The 26,165-nt window shown below is 48.0% G+C and overlaps 1 protein-coding gene across 1 annotated transcript in view; it reads left to right on the forward strand.

The window, feature by feature from the left end:
* Positions 1-26,165, forward strand: part of Ptpn14 (protein tyrosine phosphatase non-receptor type 14) — a 146,506-nt gene that overhangs the window by 76,707 nt on the left and 43,634 nt on the right. Inside the window, exons 4-6 of the mRNA XM_052737987.1 lie at positions 15,446-15,543; positions 18,199-18,266; positions 25,462-25,532. Coding sequence (XP_052593947.1) covers positions 15,446-15,543; positions 18,199-18,266; positions 25,462-25,532 — 237 coding nt within the window. The remainder of the gene's footprint in view (positions 1-15,445; positions 15,544-18,198; positions 18,267-25,461; positions 25,533-26,165) is intronic.

A 26,165-nucleotide genomic window follows, 5' to 3' on the forward strand; every position in this document is an offset into this window, starting at 1 on the left:
GAAAGTAGGGGGGGAGGAGAGACAGACAGACAGACAGACAGACACAGAGAGAGAGAGACAGACAGACAGACAGAGAGAGACAGACAGACAGACAGACAGAGAGAAGAGAGGCAGACAGAGACAGACACAGAGAGAGACAGACAGATAGACAGAGACAAAGAGGAGAGAGGCAGACAAACAGAGACAGACACACAGAGAGAGAGAGAGAGAGAGAGAGAGAGAGAGAGAGAGAGAGAGAGAGAGAGAGAGAGAGAGAGAAGAAGTGGAGTCAGACTATAAACTTCAAGACTGCCCCCCAGTAAACTACTTCCTCCAGTTAGGCCCTACCTCCCAAAGGATCCACAATCCCCAGAAACAATACCACTAGCTGGAGACCAAATAGTCAGGTCCATGACCCTGTGGGAACATGTCACACCAAATGATAACAGGTACCCATTGTATTATGTCTGTCTTCTCGGGCGGTCACCTCCCAAACCCTGAGCTGTTGTAGCCCGCCTGAGGAGTGTATCAGGCAAAGTTCTTCCGGAATCATAGTTTTATATCTCAACACAGTGCCACATAGGTGGCAGAGTGCTTTATTTACAGGCCCAGAGTGACAATGGGACGTTGCTCAGCCACATTGCAGCTTATGACAGAAGCCCCGCCCTTTGGCTGACCCTGCAATGGTTTTAGGTGAAGCAGGCCTGCTGACTTAGGAGAGACGGCCAGTAGGATTTATTTGAACTCTCCGAGAGCCTCTGCCAACTGCGCACCCTCCTTCCCTGTGACTGCTGAGATGTGCCACAGAATTGCTGGCATCGGAGGAGTGAGTTTTGTCAAAGAGAAGGAAGCAGTACAGGCGGAGCGAGGGGGGCAGGCGTCTCTTTGAACGAGCCTTTTACATAGTGAGCATTGTGCACCAGTGGGAACCAGGATGGGCTTTAGTTTGCATTTATCCGTCATCTCCAGCCTTGGGCGCATAGTGCCAGGCTTTCGGATGACACGGAAGCCTTTAGAAGAGCGGAAAAGAAAGACACTGGAAAGGAGCAGTGGAGAAGGCGCCTGCCTGTGTCAAATTACCAGGTGTGGCTGTGGAAATAGTGAAGAGCCCAGGCCGAGGAATCAGAGGGGCAGGCTACGTCTCGCAGCCGTTGATGCCCCCAGCTCATCCCGTCGTCCTGCTTGCAGCTGGAGGGAACAAGGGGATGTCTCACCTGCTGCTTACCATCAGCACCAAGGTGAACTAATGCCAGTCAGAGCAAAGGGCAGCACACTTGACCTAAAATTGGCCAGCACCAAGCCAGACACTTGATGCTTTACTAGGAAATCATGGAGATGAAGTAATGTCAGAAAAGCGTGCTTTTGAGGAGCAAACATGTTTCAAAGACGGTAAAAGCAATATTTGCTAGGACGACAGAAGTATACGTTGTTGTCTAAGTTAAATGTGAAGTTTTCCTGCCTGATGTCACTGATATAAATGACCCACTGTGAATAGATGGGGGCCATTGGTGTGTCTCTGATGGGACACTGATGTAAGTTACTTCTAGAATTCTCATGTCTGTTTCGAATGATTACTGGAGTCAGCAAAGAGCTATTTTGGCTTTTAATGTTCAAGGAAAATGAAGTAGACCACAGAACCAGAACGGCTGCAATAGAAGCTCCAGGTGCTGGAAGCCAGGAGACCTCAGTCTTGGGTACTCGTTTCTTGGACAGGACTGTACTCTCCTCGAAGTGTCCATGCATGTAGTCATCAGGAGACAATCTGAATATTCTGAGTGCATTGTGTCAGAAACATAGATGGAACCTGGGGAGATGGCTCAGTGGTAAGAGCACTTGTGATACAATCATCAGGACTTGTGTTTGGAACCCCAGCAATGGGGGGTGGAGGTAGTCAAGTCCTGTGAGAGCTCACTGGCCTGCTAGCCTAGCCAAAAACCAAGCTTCCTGTTCAGTAAGAGACCCTGGCTCAAGGTGGTGACTGGGAGAGCAATAAAGGGAGACATACCTGACATCCTACGTGGGCCTCTGCATGTGCTCGCGTGGGTCCATGTATGCACACATTCACATACAAGCACTACATATGCAAACATACACCACACACACACTACCAAAAGAGAAACACAGGTAGGCATGCTTATACCTTCCCGCAATATCAGAATGTATTGAATAACAAATTCATGTGTTATGTCTAGTCTATTGGCTGAGGCTTTCAGGTAGGTAATCTGACTGTCCTTGATAACTGGCCCTCGGTAGTCACGGGCTTTTATTCCAATCTTAATTACTAGCATTAGCTTTCAGATAACACATTCCATTTCTCTGTCTCTGTCTCTGTCTCTGTCTCTGTCTCTGTCTCTGTCTCTCTCTCTCTCTCTCTCTCTCTCTCTCTCTCACACACACACACACACACACACACACACACTAAAATATGTCCATATATGTCAGAGTTCATAAAGACCTTCCTTACTGGAGGCAAGGAGAGATCTGCTAAGTCTGAAAGAGAATTGCAGCGTTAGGTGGGGTAAGATAGTAAGAAGTCAGTACGAGAGCTGATGAGGCAGGCAGAGCTGAGGGTCAAAAGCTACGAAGGTGCAGGACCATCAAGCCTCTGTGTGGTCCAGAAGGACCAGTCGGGCCATGGGGCCGTGCTCAGCTAAAGCGTGGAGGACAGTTAGGAGTTCTGCCCTCGGCTTCCTTGCTGCTGCATTGGTCAGCGCTGCTGTGGCCATTGCAGTGGTTAAGTTTTGCTCTTACTTGGTTCACATAAAGGTGTAGCACCCATCGTTGGTCTGGTGTTTTCTGTAAATTCTTGGGCCTGATTTCTTTTTTATGTGGTTTTAATATGCCATGAATTCCCAGTGTACTTCATAGCATTTATAGATGGTACCCTCTTCATAGTTACTTATCATGTATGCTGCATGGCTGGTGCTGTGTGTGTGTCCGTCTGTCCCTGTTCATCCATCTGTGTGTGTGTGTGTGTGTGTGTGTGTGTCTGTCTGTCTGTCTGTCTGTCTGTCTGTCTGTCTGTCTCTATGTGTCTGTGTGCTCACATGCTCCAGAAACCAGACATCAACCTCAGGTATCTTTTCTTAGGAGCCACCTATCTTGTTTTTTGAGCAGAGTCTCTCACTGTCTCACTTTAGCTGGCCTGGCTCACCAGCAAGCCTGTCTCCACCTCCCTAGTGCTGAGATTACATGTATTAATAGTAAACACCTGACAAAATCAGTCTGCGAAGAGGAAGGGTTTATTTTTGGCTCCCACTTCTGTAGGTGTCGGTTCACGACTGGTTGACCCTGTTCTTGGGTGGCGGTTCATCATGATGGGAGCACATGATAGCAAAGCTATTCCTCTTTGAGCGAAGGAGTAAGGAAGAGGAGGGGCTGGGTCCGTGGGCCTCAAGCCCCTCCCTCATGCTTAGATCCCTCCCACCATGTCCCACATCTTAAAGGTTCTGTCACCTCCCAATAGAGCCACCCTAGGGATCTTGGCCTCTGGGGATATTCCATATCAAAGCTTTATGACACTGCCTTTGAGTTCTTGGTTTATGGAGGACATATTTCATGTGCTCCCTTTCTGGTTTAGTGGGTGGTTTTCAGCTCTTGGTCCTAGGCTGAGAGGAGGAATGTGTTTGTGGCTCTCCCCTTATGGAATAGAAGATGGAAGTTACATTTCTCTACTTGACAATTCCCTACCCCTGCCTACAACTTCAACAAAAGTTTGCTATCTATCTGTCGTCATTCCTATGAAACTTTGACTCATCATTTTTTTAATCTAGTCAACTATTTTTCTGCCCTAAAATTATCTTTGTGTTCAGGGTTATAAAAAATTTTGATGCCTTAGGAGATGCCTCAGTGGTTAAACAACCTGCTGTGAACCAGACTTCAGAGCCCCAGAACCCACAGAAACACTGGGTGGCCATGGTGGTCTGGCTGTAGTCTTGACTCAGAAGATAAGAAGACAGAGGGTCCCTGGAGCAACCAGGCTGGCCAGACTAGCCATATGTGTGAGATCTGGGTTCAGTTAAAAGACCCCGACTCAAAGAATAAGGTGGGGAGGAATGGAGGAAAACTCAAGACAACAATTTTGGACTTCCACACATATATGCAAATATTACCCCCCCACACACACACATGACGGTGCATGCCTACACACTTGTACAATGCATACATACACAAGAGAAATTTTTTAGAAAGATTTTGTTGATACTGAGACAGTTAGAAAAGTCAATCTCTAAGGATGAAAGAATACTTTACAGTTACTCAAGAGCCTGAGAGGGATTTGAAAAACAGGATTATAGGGAGACATTTCCATGCTGAAGAAAAATGGGCAGAGTTTTGCCAGAAACCACAGCCTGGAAGATGCTAGATTCTTGGGCAGTGACATATTTGCTGGTCTGGTGTTTTATCTTTGGCAGTTGTTGCCACATTGGATATCTTCAGCCACTTTTGAAGATTCTATAAGGGAACTATTCATATCCAACACTGGAAATTTCATCGGTGGCCAGTGGATTCATGCTGTAGCGTGGCTCAGACTTGGGGTAGTTTTTCCTCTTCTTTCTATTTTCCGTTTGAGAGCTGTGCACCTCCAGTTCCATGCGTGTAAATAGAAATCTTAGTGTCCTGAAGGCTGTAGGTCTGAGATGACGTGAAGACACAGGAGACAAAGGGAAATCACTCTGTGTGTAGAGCCTGGGGCTGTCCAGATGACTGCAGACCGAGAAGGACGGATTTTCTATCCATCATTCTGAACAGAAAATGTTTACCATCGAGCTGAAACTGAAGCCCCCCCAGCGGCAGGCATCCCGGGACCAGGCACATCACTCACCTTTTGGCCGGTGTGGAAGCTTCTCCTACGCTCCAGCATGTGTCTGAGGCTTGGGAGTCCAGGATGGTGCATTTACAAAAGCCAAAAAGGGCTTGGTTCTTGGGCTTTTCCTGCAGGAATCGGGGTGGGGGCAGAAGCCTGGTACCCGGTGGTCTCCACCTCCATCTACAGTCTCAAGTTTGCCGGTCGAGAGTCTGGCTGCAGTCACTTAGAATGAGCTGGAAGATTTGAACTTTTTCTCTGTTTTTATCATAGTTTCTGGGGAATATATAAGTAATTAAGCCTGGTGTCTCGTGGCTCCTTCAAACAACTATTAAGCCTGTAGTCAGTATTTCCTCCTTGCTTTGGGTGTATGACTTCACCGACAAGGGACAGACCCGGTTTGGCAGTGATGTCGCCTTTAGTTAAGGATTCTGAGGAAGAGCATAGGCCCTTTCACTCAGTTTCTCTTGTCCTCCTTCTTCATACCAGGTATATTACTAACGGTCCCACTATCCCCCCGATTGCTAACCACATTTTCAGGCATTTCTGCTGACTTCTTGCCACAAGCCTGGCTTGTAACCAGAAAGACATTTCCTTGGGCAGTTGACTCATGCTTCCAAGGGTAACTTAAGCTCCCTTTCCCACGGTGGATGGGAGGTAATATCATGGACCCATGATTTTCAGGGCAGGCAGGTGTGTATTTCAGGCAGATGAGTCGAGTCATATTTAGTACTAGCGTGAGAGAAATTGAAGGCTCTCTGCCCTGCCACTGTAGTGCGGAGGAGTGGCTGGAGCGGGCTAATGAGCGGGCTGCCCACGTCTGGATTTATCTCCTTCTGCAAGGCTGCTGGTTCCTGACGTGGCAGCGTCTGAACCCCCTCCACTGGCAGCTCAGTTCACACTTACAGTACAGGAATGTTTCTTCCCTTTGCACGAAGGACTGAAGTTCGCCCTCCCTCGACGTTCACTGTGAGCACAAGCATCACCACCACACTCCTCCACACTCTGTGTTGGTGAGGACTGAATCCAAGTGTGTATGTATGCTAAGTGCTCTAGTACTGAGCCACATCCCCTCCCCCTTCCTCCTTCCCTCCCTCTCCTTCCTTCTCCTTCCTTGTCCATGTGGATCCTACGGATTGGACTCTGGTTGTCAGGCCTGGTGGCAAGTCCCTTTTCCCACTGAGCCATTTTGCTGGTGTGACAAAAGTTTAAGCCTTTGTACTTGCTGAGCAATGGGCTGTATTTATGACATTTATTTTAAAATTTAGTGTGTGTGTGTGTGTGTGTGTGTGTGTGTGTGTGGTGTGTGTGGTGTGTGATGTGTGTCTGTGCATGTGTGTATGATGTGTGTCTGTGCATGTGTGTGTGATGTGTGTCTTTGCATGTGTGTTTGTGTGTGATTGTGATATGTGTCTGTATATGTGTGTGATTGTGATTGTGTGTGTGTGTGTGTGGTGTGTGTGATGTGTGTCTGTGCATGTGTGTGTATGTGATATGTGTGTCTGTGCATGTGTGTGATTGTGATGTGTGTCTGTATATGTGTGTGATTTTATGTGTGTGTGTGTACACGCATGCTCAGAGGACGGCTTTCCAGGAGCTGTTTCTCACTGTCCATCCCTCTGAGGAAGGGTCTGCAGGATGTATACTAGGGTCTCTCTTAGTGTCCCACTGTGTACTCCAGGCTAGCTGGTCCACCAACTCCCAGGCAACTCTTCTGTCTCTGCCTCCATTCCCCCACCCCCATGTTGCGTTAGAAGTGAGTGTGGGATTATGCACACCACCACATTAACGTTTTACATGGATTCCAGTGATTAAACTTAAGTTGTCAGGTTTATGTGGCAGGTGCTTTTACACAGTGATCATCTAGCCTGCCCAAACTGTTTTTGAACTGGTTTTCTCAGTGTTCCCCCATCGTCTTGAACCCCTGTTCTCAAGTGATGCTCCTGCCTCAGGCTTCTGAGCACGAAGACCAAAGTTACACATCACACCTAGCCATTTCTGAAACTCTTGCATGTCCCAGACATCACACCTAACAACCTTAGTGAGAAGTGATGCATTTTCCCCCCTCCTCTCTCTCTCTCTCTCTCTCTCTCTCTCTCTCTCTCTCTCTCTCTCTCTCTCTCTCTCTCCTTCTGTGTCCCTTAGAGCACTCACTGAGCCTCCGAGTGCTGATATGGAAAGTCCCTGAGGAGACCGTGCAGGAGACTGTGCTGTGCAATACAGGGGCCGGGAGGACTGGGAGAGCACTGAGAGCTGGGGGTGCTGTAGGCTGGGGGTCACTAGAGGCTGGAGGAAGGACCGTGGGGCTGGGAATGACCTCTGCTGCCTTGTATGGACTGGGATTAAAGGTGTGTGGCCCTATACCTGACTCATATCCAAAGGTTTTTAATTTTCTCCATTACATTTATGTGTGTGTGTGTGTGTGTGTGTGTGTGTGTGTGTGTGTGTGTGTACATACATGCATGTCATGGTATCTGTGTGGAAGTCATAGGACAATCTGTAGGAGTCTGTTCCCACCTTCCACCATGTAGATCCCAGGGATCCCAACAATCTACCTGGCAAACACCTTTACTTTCTGAGCCAGTTCCTCATATACAAATTTTTGTGTGACTTTAAATCCCTAATTTTCTTGACTGTACCTGGGGGCCATATCATGAATATTTCTGTATAACTTTCTTAGAAACTATAAAACTGTGTTTTCTGAGTTATGAGAGATCTTAAGGTAGGTTAAAACAAACTCAGATTTTATTTTGACACCAATACCACTGTATTTTTTAGGCTTCTGGGGTCCTGGTTCTCTAGCCGGTAGCATTTCAGCCACAGCAGGCTTCTGTGGCCCTTTCTAGTCCTACAGATGGGATCAATGTGAAGAGATCTGTGTCCACTGACATAGACAGAGAAGTGGAGTTGGGACATTTCCTCTTGCCCTGTGATGTGTTGTAGAAACTGAATTCTTCTTTTAGTTTCTTTTTTTCATGTTATATGAATATTAATTATGCATCTGTATAACAGTTAAAGTAACAGCAATATTAAAGAACATGGTAATTCTCAAAAGTTGCCAGAACTGTAAGACCATTTTCACATTTTATCAGAATGATTCAAATTACATCATCCATCTGTGAGATGTAAAACATTTCATCAACAGCGAGTAGGTCTCATCTCCAAAAATAATTATTTACAATTATCCCAGTGATCTTCAATTTCAAAAACTTTCAGAATTAAACAACTTACAAAGCAGAGTAATGAAATTCCGTGGCTTTCTTTGAACCAGGGTTCTGTGTAAAAGAAGAATTCCTACAGAACAACATTGGAATTCTTCTTTTACACAGAACCCTGGTTCAATACAGGCCACTATTAGGGAGTTTATGGTCTCTCCATACTATACTTGGAGTCCCTGTAATTTGTTATAATTAACTCGAGTTCAAGAGCAGAGAGTGTGGGTCACGTCGGGGCTTGCCTTGCTTCTTACGCAATATTTGCTGCCGTTGGTCTTTTCCCCCAGCACTCAGGGCCCGTGTGTGTGTGTGTGTGTGTGTGTGTGTGTGTGTGTGTGTGTGTGTGTGTGTGTGTGCATTTAAACACACATTGTCCTTTTAAGGAAAGAATTACAAGCCTTTGAGTCACAGAAACATAGTCTCCTGAAGAAGCTAGGTGTCTCTGGTGAGAGAAGGTGATCACTGATCAGGTGCTGTGGAGACCTCGTGGACTAGAGCACGTGCCAAGGAAACCCTGCCTGTGTGTGTGAGGGAAACGTGTGTGTGTTTGTTTGTTTTCACGAGTACACATCGGTTATCTTGTGATTGTGAGTGAGGCCCAAAGACAGACTTTCCCTTTTAAGGTCGTCACTGTCACTTGTGGGGCTGGCTCCTTTCCTTCTGTTTGGTTTTCTTGGGGGTCATTCTGTTTCCCGTGGCTGTTTGAGTGTGCACTTTGTACTGCTGCTGGCACAGTTTTAATTGACTGTCAGCTCGGACAGTCATCAAACATAAAAGCTTTCAGATAGCGTGCAGACCAGGTACCAGACGCATTATTATCTATGTCAGGAGTCGTGGACTGAAATTCTTCCCAAGGTTTCTTGAGGGCTCTGGGCCAGGGAAGGAGATGGCCAGATAGGTCTGGTTATATATGCCTGCCTAGTTATCTGGACATGGAGGACAAAACCACTCTGGGTCACCCCGCCGAGTATTTCCAGTTGCAGCTGAGAACAGCCTTTGGAATGCATGGATGAGCTTCGCCTCCCCTGCTGCTACCCAGCACCCCCTCCCCCCTCCCCCCACCCCCTGTCAGTCTAAGAGCTCAGCTTGATCCATCCTACTCCAGAATCCTAGGATGGCTTGATTTTTTTTTCTCTTGCCTTTCGTTTTTACTTGTACAGCAAACCATCAAACAGAAAGAATGCTTTCTGAGGCGTTCTCCATCACCCAGGGAGAAGGTGCCGGTCCATTCCAGCAAAAAGACTCTCTGATAATGCTAGTTGTGAACAAAAGTTTCTAGCCAGGAAATGGCATCTTAAACCTTACCCAGCTCTTAGAAATCAAGACAGTAGTGACCTTTCCCCCTCTGATCCTCTGTAGTTCTGTGAAGGCTTCAGAGTGTCAACTTGCCCTTCTACAAACTGTGACATCCATCTTGGCTCCTCAGCTGCAGGGAGAAGTGGACTGAGCTGGATTTCAGCTGTGGAGAGGGAACAAGTGGATAGGAACACACGAAGACACAGGAGGTAGAGGCCGGTGGTCATAGCTCAGAGTGCCTTAGGCCACCTGGCTGCAGGCAGCATAGAAGGGACCTGGAGAGTTCTCAGCCGCACATGAAACACGCCCTGCAGTGCGTTTGTGGGACAGCCTCGGGCGGAGGCACACACAGGCCACCCGCGTGGGAAGGCCCAGCCTCCTCCAGCCCTCCTCAGAAGCACAGGCAGGCGGTGCTTTCAGTTTTGTTTTTATCTGGGGACTTCAGGGAATTGGGGGGCCCACCAGGAATGCTGGGAATCAGCTTCCACCCTCCTCATGTCTGTGGTTGGCCCTGCTCGGATGCCATCTGGTTTTGGCTTTAAGAAACGATGTTATCTTGGGCAAGTCATTTTCTCTGAGCACGGTTTCCTGCTGTCCACATTGGAAGGGGTGGGCATAGTTGTTAAAATCTCCCCCAACTTACTTATTTAGGATCAACTCTACAGCATCCGTATACGTCCTCCAAATCGCTACGGCACTCATCATCAGAGGACTGCACCCCCCCCACACACACACACACACACACTCACACTTTTTATCTTTTCACCTGAGGCTGAAGTTCCTCACAGTATCTTCTTTGTCTAGGAGACAGGAGCCCCAGGAAGGCAAAGGGAAATAGGAATCTCACGGGCTCTGAAGGTGTCTGCTAGAGGGTGGCAGCCACTTGTACTCACACTCCATTGGCCCAACACTATTATCAGGAAATGAGGTTAGCTAGTGTTGTGTGTGAGTGGGGGCGGGGTGGTGTGGTCCTCTAAGCGAACATCTCCAGCCCCATAACAGCCCACCATTCCTCTGCTTCCATCCACTCCTGAGCATGCCAGTGTTCTTGGATGGCAGTCAGGGCAAATCCGGGTCTGAAGGCTTTGCTATTGTGATGGGCTCTTCCCAACTTGGGGATCCTCTGTTGCCCTGGACTTGGAATGAGGGATTCAACTTGGGTAGAGGCGGGAAACACATTCTCAGAGCCTTTGTGTTCCTGGCACTTATTTCATGGTTCTGCGGTAAGACAGGCCCTGCTTTGTAGGCTACCACAAGGCATTTCTCAAGCAGACGAGGCAGGTCTGAAAGTATAAAACAGACAAAAGATTCAGATTACTCACGTGTGAATGAAAGCGGAGATGAGGGGTCCCAGCCACACATCTTGAAACACAGAGAATAATGTTTGCCGTGTAGACTTTTAGGGAATTCTCAATACCTCTTTGAGAATACTGAGTACTCCGTTGACTTGGCTACGTTTAGCATTTAAAAATAAACACAAACTTTTAGTTCAGAATCTTAGAGGAAGAAGGAAGTTGGAAAAGTTGTCTGTGCCATGGAATAGGAACATTCAGGATAAATGACCCCTCCAGAGGCAAGCTTATAGCATCTTTCAGCTCCCACTTACTATGTTTAGCAACAAGGATTGCTGGGACCCTTGTCTGCACCACCCAGAGAGACTAGCATTTACTCAATAAATGAACTTTTGCTTTACATTAAAAATCAAGCCAAAAAAAGGAAATGAGAAAATGCACCTTTGTTCAACATGTAGAATTATCTCCTGATTCTTACAGGGAGAGCCGACAACTTGTAACCTAAAACCTGTCCCTGGGCCTCTGCAGCCAGATGGGGTGTTTCAAGGGCTTTGAATATGAGGAATGTTTTAACATTTCCTTGCAAGCTCAGATTCAAAGAGGTCCCCTCTGGAAACTTGGCTGTGCTTTGTTTCCTGGCAGAAGGATTGGCTGGCTGGATTTTTCCCTTCCACCCACAGTGCTGACAGGGTGGAGTATACTTCCATGAAATTGTATGTTTCCAAAATAGGACCCACGGTTTTGCTTTATTGCAGTTAGAGTTGTATCTCTATCCAAAACAGAGAGGAACCCAACAATTCTAAAAACAGAACGCTGGCTCTGCTCTCAAATCCTACGGGACGCCATTTTTATATTTTACAAAGGGGCTTTCAGTGAGAAAGTAAACCGAGCAAATAATTTCCAGATTAGTCCAAATTTTGTTCTTCTTTTTTTTTTCAGTCTTACTAGACACTGCCACAGTCTCACGCGGTGACAGCACACATCGCGATGGTTTCTCAGGGGCCTCTGTGGTCTGGATGGCTTCCAGGCTGGAGCACACAGCTCTGGCGTTCTGCATCCAAGCACAAGCCTACACCAACCTACCTGTGAGGAACATTCCGGTGTCCCTCGCTGTAGGACTGGTGTCATTGTTTCCTGTCACAGGATGATCTGAATAGAACCTGCCGCATATGTGGGCTGGGGATGTGGCCCAGTGGGTAGAGGGCATCCCTAGCGTGAAGCGGCTCTGGACTTGACCCCTGGTATTGCGTACCAGGCATGGTGGCTCATGCCTCTAATTCCAGGACTTGGAGGGTTGACACAGGAGGAGCAGGAGTTCAAGGTCATCCTTGGTGACACAGGGAGCTGCAAGCCAGCCTGGGCCACGGGAAACCCTGTCTGAAAACCAGCAACAACCAAAGAAAAGGACGTGGATGGACACCTGAGTACGAGGCTCAGGAGAAGTGGATCTAGGAGGTTCCTGGGTCATTGGTCTCGTCCCCAAGAGAATCTGCTACAGCATCTTGGCTGGCCATTTTCACTTGCAGGAGTGATATGGGAAACAGTTTCAGTTCTGGCACACAATGTGAAGACATCCTTACAAACATTTCCCCCAGGTGCTGAAGGACTGCCCCATCAGACAGCGCAGCAAAGAGCCGTGCTGGCCAGGGTCATGGCCAGCTGTGGTCCCCCCAACCCCCCACCCTGCCCTTGAGCTGAGGCAGAGACTAAGGCCTGGTCCTCCCCCAGTGACAGCATATTTTGCATTTATGCTCCCAGGAAGCGCTTCCTAAGTCCGTGCTAACAACTATATGCCCCTCTGACTTGAAGGAATGAAAGTAAGTGGAAACCACCATGACAGAGAAGGGATGTCACAGGAGAGAGTCAAACCGTGTGTCATTAGTGGGATGAAGTGAGCTTTTACCTCCTTTCCCAGTTCAGATCCCCACCCCTCACCCCGCCCCAGCACACACCCGCTTTGATTGGTTCTCAGAATCCCATTGTAGCTTTCTTTAATAAACCCGAAGGCGCTTTCTGGACCAAGAGCCTGCTCTTAGGTTCTTAGTGGGTTTTGTTGTTTGGTTTCGATTCCCTTTAACATGGCTGGAGACTCGTGGGGCCCACAGGACAGAGCTTACCCCTTCCTCGTCCCTCTTTCTGCTCTCATTCTCTCAGTTTTGAAAGTAGGATCTTCACACTCGAAGTGGCTCGTCTTCAAAGACGTTATCTGCTTCCACAGTGAACTCTTGGCACTTAAAAGGGGTTTAATAACTTAAGGACCCTCTTACTGACTCCGTCTCGTCCCTCTAAGAACTGCTGGGGTCGAAGAGATGAAAGCTCCTCCACAAAAGACTCCCAGGCACTTCCCAGGGTCTCTTGAAGAGAAGGTTACCTGGAGTGAGCGAGGTATTGTTCCCCAGAGAACTGGCCCAGGGCCCAGGGACGCAGTGAGGAAGAGGCCAGAGGTCTCTGAACACGGAACCTTGAAGGGCAGGTGTAGATCTCAGAAGGCCGTACAGTGCTCTAAGATGAGCAGCATCCCTCTGGAGCCCCCTCCCTCCCTCCTCAGACTCCTGAGCTCCCTCCCAGCAGGCGCACCAATAGGGTATGTTGTCAGTTAGCTGTTGTTTCATTTTGTTCTCAGACAAGGTCTCACTGTGTAGCCCAGGCTGGCCCAGACTTCTCCTGGGCTGGCCTTGAATTTGTGATCTTCTTGTCTGAGCCCCTTGAGTGCTGGGATTATAGCCACACCTGGTGTTGGTTTTCCAACACCAGCATTTCGTGTATTGAAATAAGGTTGTGCAAGCTTTGCATGTAGTTGAGAGGGTGTGTGTTCCTTCACACAAAGGGGATAATGGTGGACTCTTGGTGGAGTTCCTGGAATACAGAGGAACTGGGGTTAGGATTGTAGCCTGGGCTCAGAGGGAGACAGACAAGCACTGGACTGTGGACCACTGCAGGGAACCATTAATCTTTTTGAGAGAAACATGAAAACTGGGAAATATGAATTGGGGAGTTGATGCTCTGCACAGAGGAACTCAGATGCCAGGGGATATGACTGTGACCATCAGGATTCTTAGTGTTGGATATTTTGATTTACTCTTTCAAGATTCTAAGTTCGTATAAAGTTGTGCTTCAGTGTTATCTGTTCAGAGTCCCATGAGAACGTAGATCATTGGGCTTCCTTTTCCCAGGCAAGTACTGTCACTAAACTCCCTAAGAATCAATCTCTCTCCCCCCAACACACGCACACGCACGCGCACGCACACGCACACACGCGCGCACACATACACACACGCGCACACGTACACGCGCACACACACATGCACGCACACAGTGCCCTTGATTTCACTGGGTTTTGCACTGATCCTGATATTTCCTCCCTGTTACTCTGAGCACCTTCATAGCCCACAAATGACTTTGGCCGTGAATTCTTGTGTCTCACTCCTTTCCTGTGTGCTGGGACTTGAGGGGTAAGAGGAATCAGAATTGAGGTGACAGTCAAGGGCGGGGCAGTGCCCACTGAGGGGTGGCCTTCAATGGACAAGCAGACCAAAGTTCTCTGGGGGTTGGCTTCAGAAGCTCAATGGCGATCATTCATTGATACAAACGTTATGGGCAGGAGGAAATCCCTGACTGGACGGTGAAACCTGTGAAACACTTAGGAATTCATCAGGTAAAATATCAGGTGGGAGTAGAAAACAAAAGTTGGTTTTCTGCTGTACGTTAGGTTTGATTTGAAAGGACTCACTCCCGGTGTTTGCTCTTCAGATCTGAGTCTAAGTTTTTCCCACCAAAGACTAACCCATTTTGGTTTTTTGTGTGTTTGTTGTTTATGGTTTTTTGTTTGGTTGGTTGGTTTTTGCCCTGCCCTATAGGAGGGCTGGGCTTTGCTGGGTTGGGCTGGGCAGAGAGCCAGTCTTATCCTCTAGCAGACACTAGGTGAGGGGGTCACAGCACCTGTGACAGCGCAGGTCTACTTAACAGCAGTCAGTTCCTACCCGATTGTCTCGACGGAAACTAGGCTTTGGGTGACCTGTGAGTTCACAGACAGAGTCGTCAAAGTAAAATACAAAACAGTTATTACCAGGAGCAAATTGCCGTCCATCTTTACCTGATGGCATTGCAGGGCAGTCTGATCGGAGAGAGAGAACTATGAGAGCACAGCTCTGCAGAAGCTGTGTCTGAGAAGCAAACTCCTGGATTCGGGAGGTCTCTGAAGGTCTGGGTCATCCCGAGAGCAGTTTTGAAAGCAGGAGGAGCCCCCAGACCAGAGACCAGAGACCAGATATGTGGCCGCTCGCTCTGTCAATCTCTATTTGGCTTTTGGAAAGGGTACTCCCGGTTGGAAAGTTCAAATCATCTTTTTCTTACGTCTCAAACATGTGAGGTAAAGCCTGGCTCTGAAAATGCTTCGACAGAATTCAACATTATTTGACCAACTGGTGATCTGGTCTACCAGACTTTTGCATTTATAAATTTTTATTTTTTAAGATTCATTTTTATTATTATTTTTTATTTTATTCCTACCTCAGTTAGATAATCAAGATAGTTCCCCACACACAAACATGCCTAGAGGCCATCTGTCAGGTGATTCTAGATTTTTGTCAAATTGACAATTAAGCCGCTGAAAGCAGGTACTGTTGAGTGTTTCCGGGACATTCTTGGTCTTAGTTCATCCTGAGGTCCCAGAAACAAACCATTAGATGAGAATGTTCTCACGGTGAGCTGGCTTCAGCACCTGTTACATCGGACAGAGGGACACAGGGGCAGAGGTCACTGTCCATCTTTCGTAGCAGTGACGCCACTGGTGTCACCTGTACATCCTGCTGTGAGCTCCCAGTGTGTGTGTTTACGGTTGTTCTCTCTTCCCGTAACAGATATCAGTATTACCTGCAAGTCAAAAAGGATGTGCTTGAAGGGCGGGTACGGTGCTCACTGGAGCAAGTCATCCGGCTAGCCGGCTTAGCCGTGCAAGGTAAGGCGGCCTGTGGAATTCCATCTTCTCCCGAGGCGTGCTCTTTCAGAGAGAATGTTTAGATTTGGTTGAGCGACCTCTGGCTGAGGCTCCCTGGTCATTTCAAGATGTTTTGCATTAAGATGAAAAGTTAGTGATTTTGGGTGGCAGGAGGGTAGATTTCTCCAAGCTGCTTATAAGTCAGCCATGCTTGTTTGATTATGGTTCGACTATGGTTCTAACTGAAGAAATAGTTTTTAAATCCAGCCTGTAATTGAGGCTGCCTTTCAGAGTGTAGGAGACGTTTTCTCAGGATTATTCCACTGTGCGGTGTGGTCACATCCTGTGATGTGAATGAGTTACTGCCACTACTTAAGTACAATAGCTTTAGCCAATATTCTGTACCTCACTGTCACAGAGTTTGAGAAATTTAAATCGATGATGGCCATGTGACAAGGAACATGAATTGGAGTGAACTTGTCTTTCAACCTTCCTAGCTATTTCAACCTTCTCTATATTGTAGAATGTGTTATTTTCTGTGTGTTTATGTGTGCTTTGTATTTTAAATTTTTATTTATGTGTACAAGTGTGAGTGTGTTTCCAGGTGTGTGTAGGGGCCAGAAGAGGGCGTCAGATCCACTGGAGCTAGAGTTACAGGTGGCTATAAAGCACCACATATGGGTGCTTGGAACTAAGCCCAGGTCTTCTGGAAGAACAGCAAATGCTCTTAGCCACTGAGCCAATCTCCAGATCTGTATTCTATAATTTTTTTGAATGATAGCTTAAATGCATTTGCTTATATTAAAAATAAGGAGAGTGTGTACAATTTTTTTAAAGATTTTTATTTTTTTGTGTATAAGTATTTTGCCTACATGTGTGTATCTGCACCATGTGTGCAGTGCTTGGGGTGGCCAGAAGAGGGCATCGCATCCACTGGAACTGTCATTACAGATATTTGTGAGCCACCATGTGGGTGCTGGGAACTGAACCCATGTCCTCTGCCAAAGAAGCAAGTGTTCTTAACTGCTGAGTCATTTCCCCAACCCCAAGAGAGTATGTAACTTTTAAAAGGAAACTGATTTCCCTTTCAGTTCTTATTTTCTTGCTAGCTGCAGAGTTCTTGCGGTGTGGGCTGCTGGTGTAGGAGCTATGAGCTGAACTTCCTGTCGCATACTTGGAAATGAATTTGAACCCTTTGAGTGCTAATGTCTGGAGAAATGGCTCCCTTTGATATTTCACTCTGGATGAAAATGTCCAATACATATTGTGTTCCTCTGTCCACCCAAGGAGCAGAAAGAGAAGAAATAGTGGGCAGTTGCAGGGGGAGCAGTAGTAACAGGGACATTACAGTAACACCAGAGGACGGAGAAACTCCAGGGTGTCCCTCCTCTTCAAACTGGGCCTTCCTTCTTTAAAAAGCTTTCTTTTCTGTTCCCGTGTGTGCGCCTCCTCACACTGTTCATTCATTTGGCGTTTTCCGGGCATCCTGCGTGGTGTGAGATCCTTGAGGAAGCTGGTGGGCTATTCTGCCTGTCTGATGAAACTTCTGTTAACTATATAATGTTTGAACCATCGTTCTCCTGGGCTGAGGAGATGGTTCGTAGGTGAAGTGCTGGTGTGCCAGGATAAGGACCTGAATGCAGATCCCAAGAACCACATAAAGTCGGACACATCTGTGCATGCATTGCAGGGTAGATAGGAGGGCCCTAGGGACTTGTTGAGTAGAACAGTGAACTTCTGAGTCAGTGGGAGACCCTGTCTCTTAAATAAGGTTGCAGAGGCAATTGGGAAAGATACCAGAGATTGGCCTCTTGTCTTCATGTGCACACATGGAGGAGTGCACCCACACACATGCATACAGCGCTCCCTCTCTCCTCTCTCTCTCCCTCCCCCGCCCCTCTCTCTCTCCCTCACTCCCCCCTCTCATTTTCCTAACAATTCCTATGGGGCCATTAGAAAGACACACCCACAGAAAGGAAAGAGGTGATTGGAGCTAGCCTGTGATTGAACTTGGAAGCGGGCTGTGGTCATCTGTGCTGTTCTGAGCTCCTCATCCAAGCGACAGTTGCATACCATCTGTAGGGGATCATCGCTGTCTCTGACTCCTAGTGTCGACATTTCTGCGGGCAGAGGCGTTTCCGTGGATTCAGTTTGTTCATGCCCCAGCATACCATCCTGAGATGGCAACTGGGAAGAAGAGAATTCCGGGTATCTTGTGACATGTAAATGTGTTCAGGAGGTGTGAAGATTTTCAAGGTTGCTTGCCGAGGGTGATTTACTGAGGGGATTTCCAGCTGTAGATACATTTCCAGCTACATTTCTCCATATTAACCTTGACTTAGAAAGTCCCCTTGGCAGACAGATATAGGATACCAACCTGGTACACACTCCGCAAACACACACTAGTTGCTTTTAAAGTCTTTAAATAGCCATCTGGGCTTGCTTCCAAATTTCCTCACTCTTCCTAAAAATCATCTAGAGTGGTTTAAACGCCAGTACAGATAGTTGCTAGGTAAAAGTAGGGACAAGAGCAGATACGTCTTGGCACCAGTCTTGTTTAATGGGGCTGTAGAGAGAACGCAGTAGACAGGCATAGGTGGGCACACGTTTGCCATGTTCTATTCGGTCTCTGTCTTCACTAATGGTTGCTGTCGCTTCCCTGTCTTGTCTTCTCAGCCGACTTTGGAGACTATCACCAATTTGATTCCCAAGAATTTCTCCGAGAATATGTCCTGTTTCCTATGGTGAGTTCATTTCTTTTTTTTTTTCTTGGTTTTTTACTTTCCTTGGACATTTCATTCTTTATTTTGAAGTTCTCTGTGTTTCCTGGAGAGGAAGTCTGCATACTTTAATATAGACAATTGTTATGAAGCACCGGGAGTATAAGGGGGCCTCTTCTCACGTCAAGACATTTTCTGATGTGGTTTTTGTTTTTTTCTCAAATAGAACCTTGATATAGGAAAATAGCACCAAGTCTTGTGGGTTGATTTTTAAGTTTATCAGTTCTAATAGTGGTTTCTTTTCTTTTCTTTTGATGGAATCTGTACTTTTTGTATGTATACAATCATATAATCTGCAAATACAGACTGTTTTACCTCTATCTTTCCTGTGCAGATCTTCATTTTCATTCATTCATTCATTCATTCATTCATTCATTATTGCCCTAACTATTTCAGCTAGGCTGCTAGTACCATTTGAATGCAAGTGGTGAGAGTGGGCCGGGGAGGCAGCTCAGTTGGAGAGGACTTGCTGAGTGCGTGTAGCTGTGGGTTCAATCATCAGAACCACAAAAGAAGATAAGAGATGGAGGAAAATTGGTGAACATATTCAGAAACAAATCCAACTTATCGGAGCATAAAAAACATACAAAGCATAGGAATAAATTCACTCAAGGAGCTGGAGGACTCATGCACTGACAACTATAACACATTGATGAGAGAAATTCAAGATGACACAAACAGATGTTTTGGGGTTGCGGCGTAGAAGAATTGGTGTTAAAATGCCCATGCATCCCAAAGTCACCTACAGATTTAATGCAACCCCTGTCAAAATCACAATGCCATTCTTCATTGAAATAGGAAAAACAAACTTCAAATTCATGTGCATCCACAAAAGATCCCGAGTAGCCAAAGCAGTCTTGAGCCAAGGGAAACCAGAGCCAGGGACATCATGCTTCCTGACCCTAAGATACATTGCCGTGTGTACTGGATAATTTTATGTCAACCTGACATAAGCTAGAGTCATTTGAGAGGACGGAACTCCAATTGAGAAAATACCATAGAAATTCATCCGTAATATCAGGCTGTAGGCAAGCCTGTAGGGCATTTTCTTAATTAGTGAGTGATGGGGGAGGGCCTAGCCCATGATGGGTGGTGTCATCCTTGGGCTGGAGGTCCTGGATTCTATAAGAAAGCAGGCTGAGCGCTTAAGCCATAGGAAGCAAGCCAGTAAGCAGCACTTGTCCATGGCCTCTGCATCAGCTCCTGCCTCCAGGTCCCTGCCCTGCTTGAGTTCCTGTCCTGACTTCCTTCAGTGCTGGACGATGGATGCAGAAGCCAGATAAAGCCTTTCCTCTCCAACTTACTTTTGGTCATGGTGTTTCTTCATAGCAGTAGTGACCCAAATGAAGCCACCATGTGGTGGTGACTGACCACAGCCTGGCTCTGACTTAGAAACAGGCACATTGACCATTGGATTGGAATAGAGCCTGGAAATAAGTTCACACACATACAGCCAATTGCTTTTTTGACCAAGAGGTCAAGGACAAGCAAGGGGGCTGGCAGTATCTACAGTACACTGTGTTGGGAGAGCTCGGTATCCACATGAGATGGGATGAAATTGGGCCCTTATGTCACCCAGTACATACGAATCAGCTCCAAGTGGATTAAGAATCAGCCATAAGCCCTGAGACTTTAAACTCTTAGAGGAAGACCGAGGGGACTCAAGACCTTGGTCCTGGCAATGGTTTCCGGCATAGGACCCCTAAAATACAAGCAAGTAAAAAGCAGCAGGGTCGCATCATAATGAACTACACAGCAAAGGACGTAACTTACAGAGTGAAGCGCACACGTGGGGAGAAAATATTTGCAAATCATACTTTGGACAAGGGGCTTGTAGCCAAATCTGTGGAACTCAAAAGTGATCATAAGGAAACACATGACCTATTACAAAACACATGAGGACATGGGACCTCAAAAGAAGATAAAAAAAAAAAAATCGAGAGATACAGGAAAGATAGCATCACTGAGCACGAGGGAGTGTCCGTTTAGAGGTCAGTGGTGGAACACTGCTTCGTTCCTGCATGGATTACTGCTGTCCAAGAACAATGGAGAGGGTGTGGGGAGAATGGGCCTGTGGCTGCCACTCTGTCGCTAGGATGTATGTTAGCACCTGTCACAGGGCAGCTGTGGAAGAGACAAGATCTCATGAATACATACGGTTAGTATCTGTCATGAGCACACTCGTCTACTGAGTCCTCTTCCTTCCCACATTTGGAACAGTCTGAATCCTCCAAGCATACTGAACTGCCCCAGGCCTCGGCCCTTGGGTGTCCTCTGCTGGCAAGTACTCTGTCAGGTCTGTGAGGTCAGTGTTTCCCTACCTACTCCTCAGGAAGGCCTTACTGCCCGCCCAGCCGTGGGCAATGGCCGCCAGCCATGTCCTGTTCACGAACTTGCACCTGAGTAAGCGCTTCCCAGCCCCCTCCGTGTCTGAACTTGTTCCTCCTTGTTATTTATTTTCTCGGTTAAAATGCCAGGTCTGGGGTCTGAAAAGCAGAGACTCTATCGCCCACTGCTGCTTGGCACATGGTGTGTGCTGGCACATATTTCCAGTGAAGTAAAACTACCTATTCCTGAGCTGATTGGAGGATAGACAGGTGTTACCCTGGGGAATCTGTTGCCTGGTTGGAGGCTTCACTGAGAGGAGTTTTCGTGGTGATGACTGAATACATCGAGAAGGCACCTCATGGAAGAGCTGAGCTGCAAGCCGCTGGCTCTCCTTTTAGAAACAGCCACTCACATGGTTTCCTTTTTTGTTGTTGTTGTTGTTGTTGTTGTTGTTCAGTTTTGTCCCAAGTGCTGACCTGGGTAGTAGATACCCGGGAATGAAACTGCACAAGAACTAGAGCAGTGCATGTTCCCAGGGTGAGATTTGCCCAGTCAATCAGGGTGCGATTCCATAGGTCAGGAATTACAACCTGGGGAGAAACTACACGTACCTCAGGGGTTAGGAGAGGCTCAGGGATGACTGGGGTGTCAGCTGTGTCTTAAAGGACTTTGGTATAAGAGGTAGAGCAGAGAGGAGAAGGCACGACCAGGACAGAGAAGGAAGAGGAGGTATTTGGGAAAGTCAGCTGTCACTTTGGCTGTGGCCTGTCTCGTGGGAGGGGCGTCATGGTGGCTGAGACCCAAGGCTTCTGAGGAGTTAGGGCTCTTGGAGTCTACATGGTGGCAACTGCTTCGCTGAAGAAAGACTGTTACAGGTTCGGATCTGAGTCTAAAGGGCAGATGCTGCAGATCCCAGGTTCTTATGCTTCTTTACAGCTAGTTGTCCTGAGACACATGGGTTGTTACAGGAGAGGAGACAGTGGATTAAGGGGAGGCACAGAGGTGTCCCATGTCCCAACTGTGGCTTGGCCCCAAGAGGGACTTGGCAGGTCTGCTGTGGCCTTCTATGGTCATTTATATAATACCTGTCCCCCAAGAGCTTACAACACAGGTTTCTCAGAGCGTGCTCCCTTGGCTGAATGAAGCTCAGGTGGACTGAGGGCTGCCAGTCTTTCCACCATTACCCCTTCCCAGTGCTCATCTCTGGCAGCTCCTCCTCCACAGTCGTCCATTCCCCTGCCGGAAGACTTTTGCAGGTCTGGAAGTCTGGAAAGGAGATGCAGCTTAGGTGCCAACAGAGACATTAAAATACGAAAACAGATCCAAGGAGATGGTTGGATTAGTAAAACTGCTTTCCCTACAAGCATGAGGCCCCGACTTTTGTCTGCAGAGCCCACATAAAAAGCTGGGTGTTGTGGCGTGCACCTGGATCCCAGCAATGGTACAGTGGGAAGTAGAGACGGGTAAATAGATCCCTGAAAGTGTGCTGGCCTGGTAGCCTAGCCTGCTTAGCAAAGTTCTAGGGCGGTGAGAGACCCTGTCTCAGGCAAAGGGTAGAAGGCACCTGAGGACCTCGACATGCACAATACACACACACACACACACACACACACACACACACACACACACACACACACCAGCTCTCGTGTGCTCCCCACACCTCTCTTCAGTATAAGGGATTAATCTGGGTTTAACACATGCCAGACAGGTACCCTATGATGAGCACATATTCCTGGCCCTTTTTGTATTTTTCATTTGAAGCAAGGTCTCAAGTTGCCCAAGCCAACTCTTAACTCACTATTTAACCTAGGTTGACCTTGAACTTGTGATCCTCCTGCCTCAGCTACCCTGCCTCCCTACTATTGAGATTATTGTTCTTAGATTTGCCCTCACTCTGATTAGCCCCAAGTGGATGTTTACATCCAAATTTAGGTTAAAGTTAAATAAAATTAGAGGTTGAGTTCCCTAGTTGCACTGGCTACATCTTAACTGCTCAGTAGCCAGGTGCATGTCTGGGGGAAAGATCAGAAGTGTTTTTATCTTCCCCCAAAGGCTCCTTGGGCAGTGCTGAATTTCATATGGTGGCTGCCCGTGCTCATGACTGAATTGGGGATGTTCTAGGCTTGGCTTACAGCTTTCATCATTCTTTTCTGAGGACACATCCTCAGTCCACCACGCCATGACCTGTCCTGGGTGGTCTGTGGTCGGAAACTTACACACACACACACACACACACACACACACACACACACACACACACGCGGTACCTGAGTGATGCTGAGGCTACATGGGGCTAGCACCCTTACTGGCCACACAGCCTTGAACAAGTTAGCTGATGGTCGGAAGCCTCGGCCTTCTCATCCGAAGTGAAAATAGACCTACCCCCACTGTGAAGAGCAAGGAGAACATCAGCATGAGGTACCCAACCTGGTCCAGGGTAAATTCTCTGTAACCGGTGATTTGGTTGTGTTACTATCACAGTGACTCAGTCTGTGAGACGCGAATGTGAGCTGATGAATGCCGCTGTCTGCATTTTGAAATGCGAGCGGACAGGATAAGCAGAGGGACCAACTGCTGGTAACCCGTTTTGTATAATCAAAACCGCTTGTCTAGTAATACAGAAGTTACATGCCATATGGCAAGTTCAGGTCAGTCAGTGTTTATTGACCACTTCCTTTGTATTGTGAACTTGGAATGGTCATTGTGGAAAAGCCCCGTGACTGACCTCTGACTCGATGGGAAGAATGGCTGCCCTCGAGGTACCCAGATTCTAGCAGGCGGAGGAAAACAAGAAATGAAATAGGATGGTGTGTAGATAACTACAGAAGAAACACCGTAGGCAGAACATACAGAGGCACCCCCCAGCAGAGGGGTACGTCTGGGGAGGGAAGGTGCCACAGAGGATTGCGGGAGTTGAGACGGGATGTTTCCCCTTGTGTGCTGGGACTGTGTGGCTCTTCCCAGAAGTGTGGGCACCAGGGTAAATGGAGACAGTAAAAGCCGTGCATGCTGAGAGCAGAAGCTTGCCTGAGGCTCTGAACTCTGAGGGGAGGAGATCTGGAAGGAATGGCTGGGTCCCCCTGAACAAAGGTCCAGATGCCAGGCCCAGGTGTTGACCTAATTGTGTAAGCGGTGGGGAGCCATGGAAAGTTGTCAACTTTCTGCTTGGTTCTGCTGGAGCTCTCAAAGGGAAGCATGCATTCCTCCGCTGGGGAGGGGGGAGGGAAGGCGGGATGAATGGCCCTGTTTGATCTTCCGTAGTCACTGGGTCGTCAGATGGCATTTCCTCAGCAGAGAAAAGAACAAAGTTGAGTACACAGGCGTTCCACAGGTGTGTGGCTGTGGCACACACCCTGCCATTTGTCATTCAGCCACTGCCACACTCACACATCTCTGGAGTGTACATACCTCTGTCACCCCACCCCCACCCCCACCCCCGCCCCTGCCCCACACAGGTGGAGGTATTGAGTTGAGTATAATAGCAGAAGGGTGCCTTTGGGCATTTTCAAAGTTGGAACTGGGGGTTTAATGGAGCCTTTTGATCTTCAGTTTATTCTGTTCTTTATGCCTTTTAGAATTAGCACCTGGTGTGGCTTGAGATGCTTGCAGCTAGTGTCTCAGGCACACAGCATCCTTGTAGTCTCACAGCTGGAAGCTTGCTTATTTCCCAGGCTTCCCTTGGGAGATAGCTACACAGTAAAGTGCTCGCAAGGACATGAGTTTGATTCCCAGAACCCACGTCAAAGCAAAGCTGGTTTGCAATCCCAGTGCTGAGGAGGCAGAACCGGGTGGGTCCCTGGAGCTTTCTGGCCAACTGGCCTAACCTACCTGGTGAGTTCCAGGCTAGCGAGAGTCCTTGTGTTTAAAAACAAATAACAGCAAAAACCAACCAACCCACCAAGGTGGCCGACATCAAGGGGCATGAGCTGAAGTAATTTTCTGCCATCCACACATGCACACACATTCATGTGCACACACAAATGCACCTGCACACTCACACGCACGCACACACACACACACACGCACACACGCACGCACGCACACTACACAAGCACATACCAAGCAATTTAATAAAAGTGCATCTGGGAGGCAGATAGACAGGGAAGGAAAAAAAAACTGCCTGGGTTTCAGTGGCTATGGTAGGAGCTATGCTGTGTGGGTCCCACTGTCTATGGTAGGAGCTATGCTGTGTGGGTCCCACTGTCTATGGTAGGAGCTATGCTGTGTGGGTCCCACTGGCAGTGGTAGGAGCTGTGCTGTGTGGGTCCCACTGGCAGTGGTAGGAGCTGTGCTGTGTGGGTCCCACTGGCAGTGGTAGGAGCTGTCTGTGTGGGTCCCACTGGCAGTGGTAGAAGCTGTGCTGTGTGGGTCCCACTGGCTATGGGAGCTGTGCTATGTGGGTCCCACTGGCAGTGGTAGGAGCTGTGCTGTGTGAGTCCCACTGGCAGTGGTAGGAGCTGTCTGTGTGGGTCCCACTGGCAGTGGTAGGAGCTGTGCTGTGTGGGTCCCGCTGTCTATGGTAGGAGCTGTGCTGTGTGGGTCCCACTGGCAGTGGTAGGAGCTGTGCTGTGTGGGTCCCACTGGCTATGGGAGCTGTGCTGTGTGGGTCCCACTGGCTATGGGAGCTGTGCTGTGTGGGTCCCACTGGCAGTGGTAGGAGCTGTGAGCAACAGCAGACACTGAACACTTGAGCCCATTCTTCTGCAGGAGAGAGAGAAGGAATGAGGAATGTGTCACGGGGGCGGGGGGGGCGGGGGAGACGACGGGATGGGACCTGACCAGGGTGCCATGACAGCTATCACCCCTGACCTGAGTGCTCCCTTTCTTCCAGGACTTGGCCCTGGAGGAAGCTGTTCTGGAGGAGCTGACCCAGAAGGTGGCCCAGGAGCACAAGGCCCACAGGTAAGGCAGGTGGAGGCTAAGAATCCAGCCAGCACAGCATACTGTCCTACCCCTGGCCTGGCTCACGCGGTTCCCTGCCCCTACCATGTGACTGGGCTCTGTGTTAGTATTCTGAGTGGAGCTTGGGGGTGGGTGGGGGGAGCTATGCTCCTGCTTCCTCACAGCCCCCCCATATTCCTTTTGTATCTTCTCTTCCTCTCCCTCCCCTTCCCTTCTCCCTCTTTAAAATTTTCCTTTTTAAAATGGTAGAAATTGTCATAGTCCTGAGCAAAATAGTATCTTTTTAAAGCAGACAGCATTGCTCACAGGGATGTATTGAATAATTAGTGCTTTTAAGGCTATGTCTCTTAATTGAGTAATTTACCTTCTCTTTCTTTTTTTTCTTTCTTTCTTTTTTTTTTCTTTCTTTTTTTGGTTTCTCGAGACAGAGTTTCTCTGTGTAGCCCTGGCTGTCCTGGATCTCGCTCTGTAGACCATGCTGGCCTCGAACTCACAGAGATCAGCCTGGCTCTGCCTCCCAAGTGCTGGGATTAAAGGCATGTGCCACCGCTGCCTGGCTACCTTCCCTTTCTTATTCAGTTTTGAGTAAAAGGCTGTTGAACGTTAGTTAATGCCACCTTAACAAGGCACCAC

Source organism: Peromyscus californicus, unplaced genomic scaffold (genome assembly GCF_007827085.1).
Source record: "Peromyscus californicus insignis strain IS unplaced genomic scaffold, ASM782708v3 Scaffold_14__1_contigs__length_90479793_seg_2, whole genome shotgun sequence".
Classification (NCBI taxonomy): domain Eukaryota; kingdom Metazoa; phylum Chordata; class Mammalia; order Rodentia; family Cricetidae; genus Peromyscus; species Peromyscus californicus.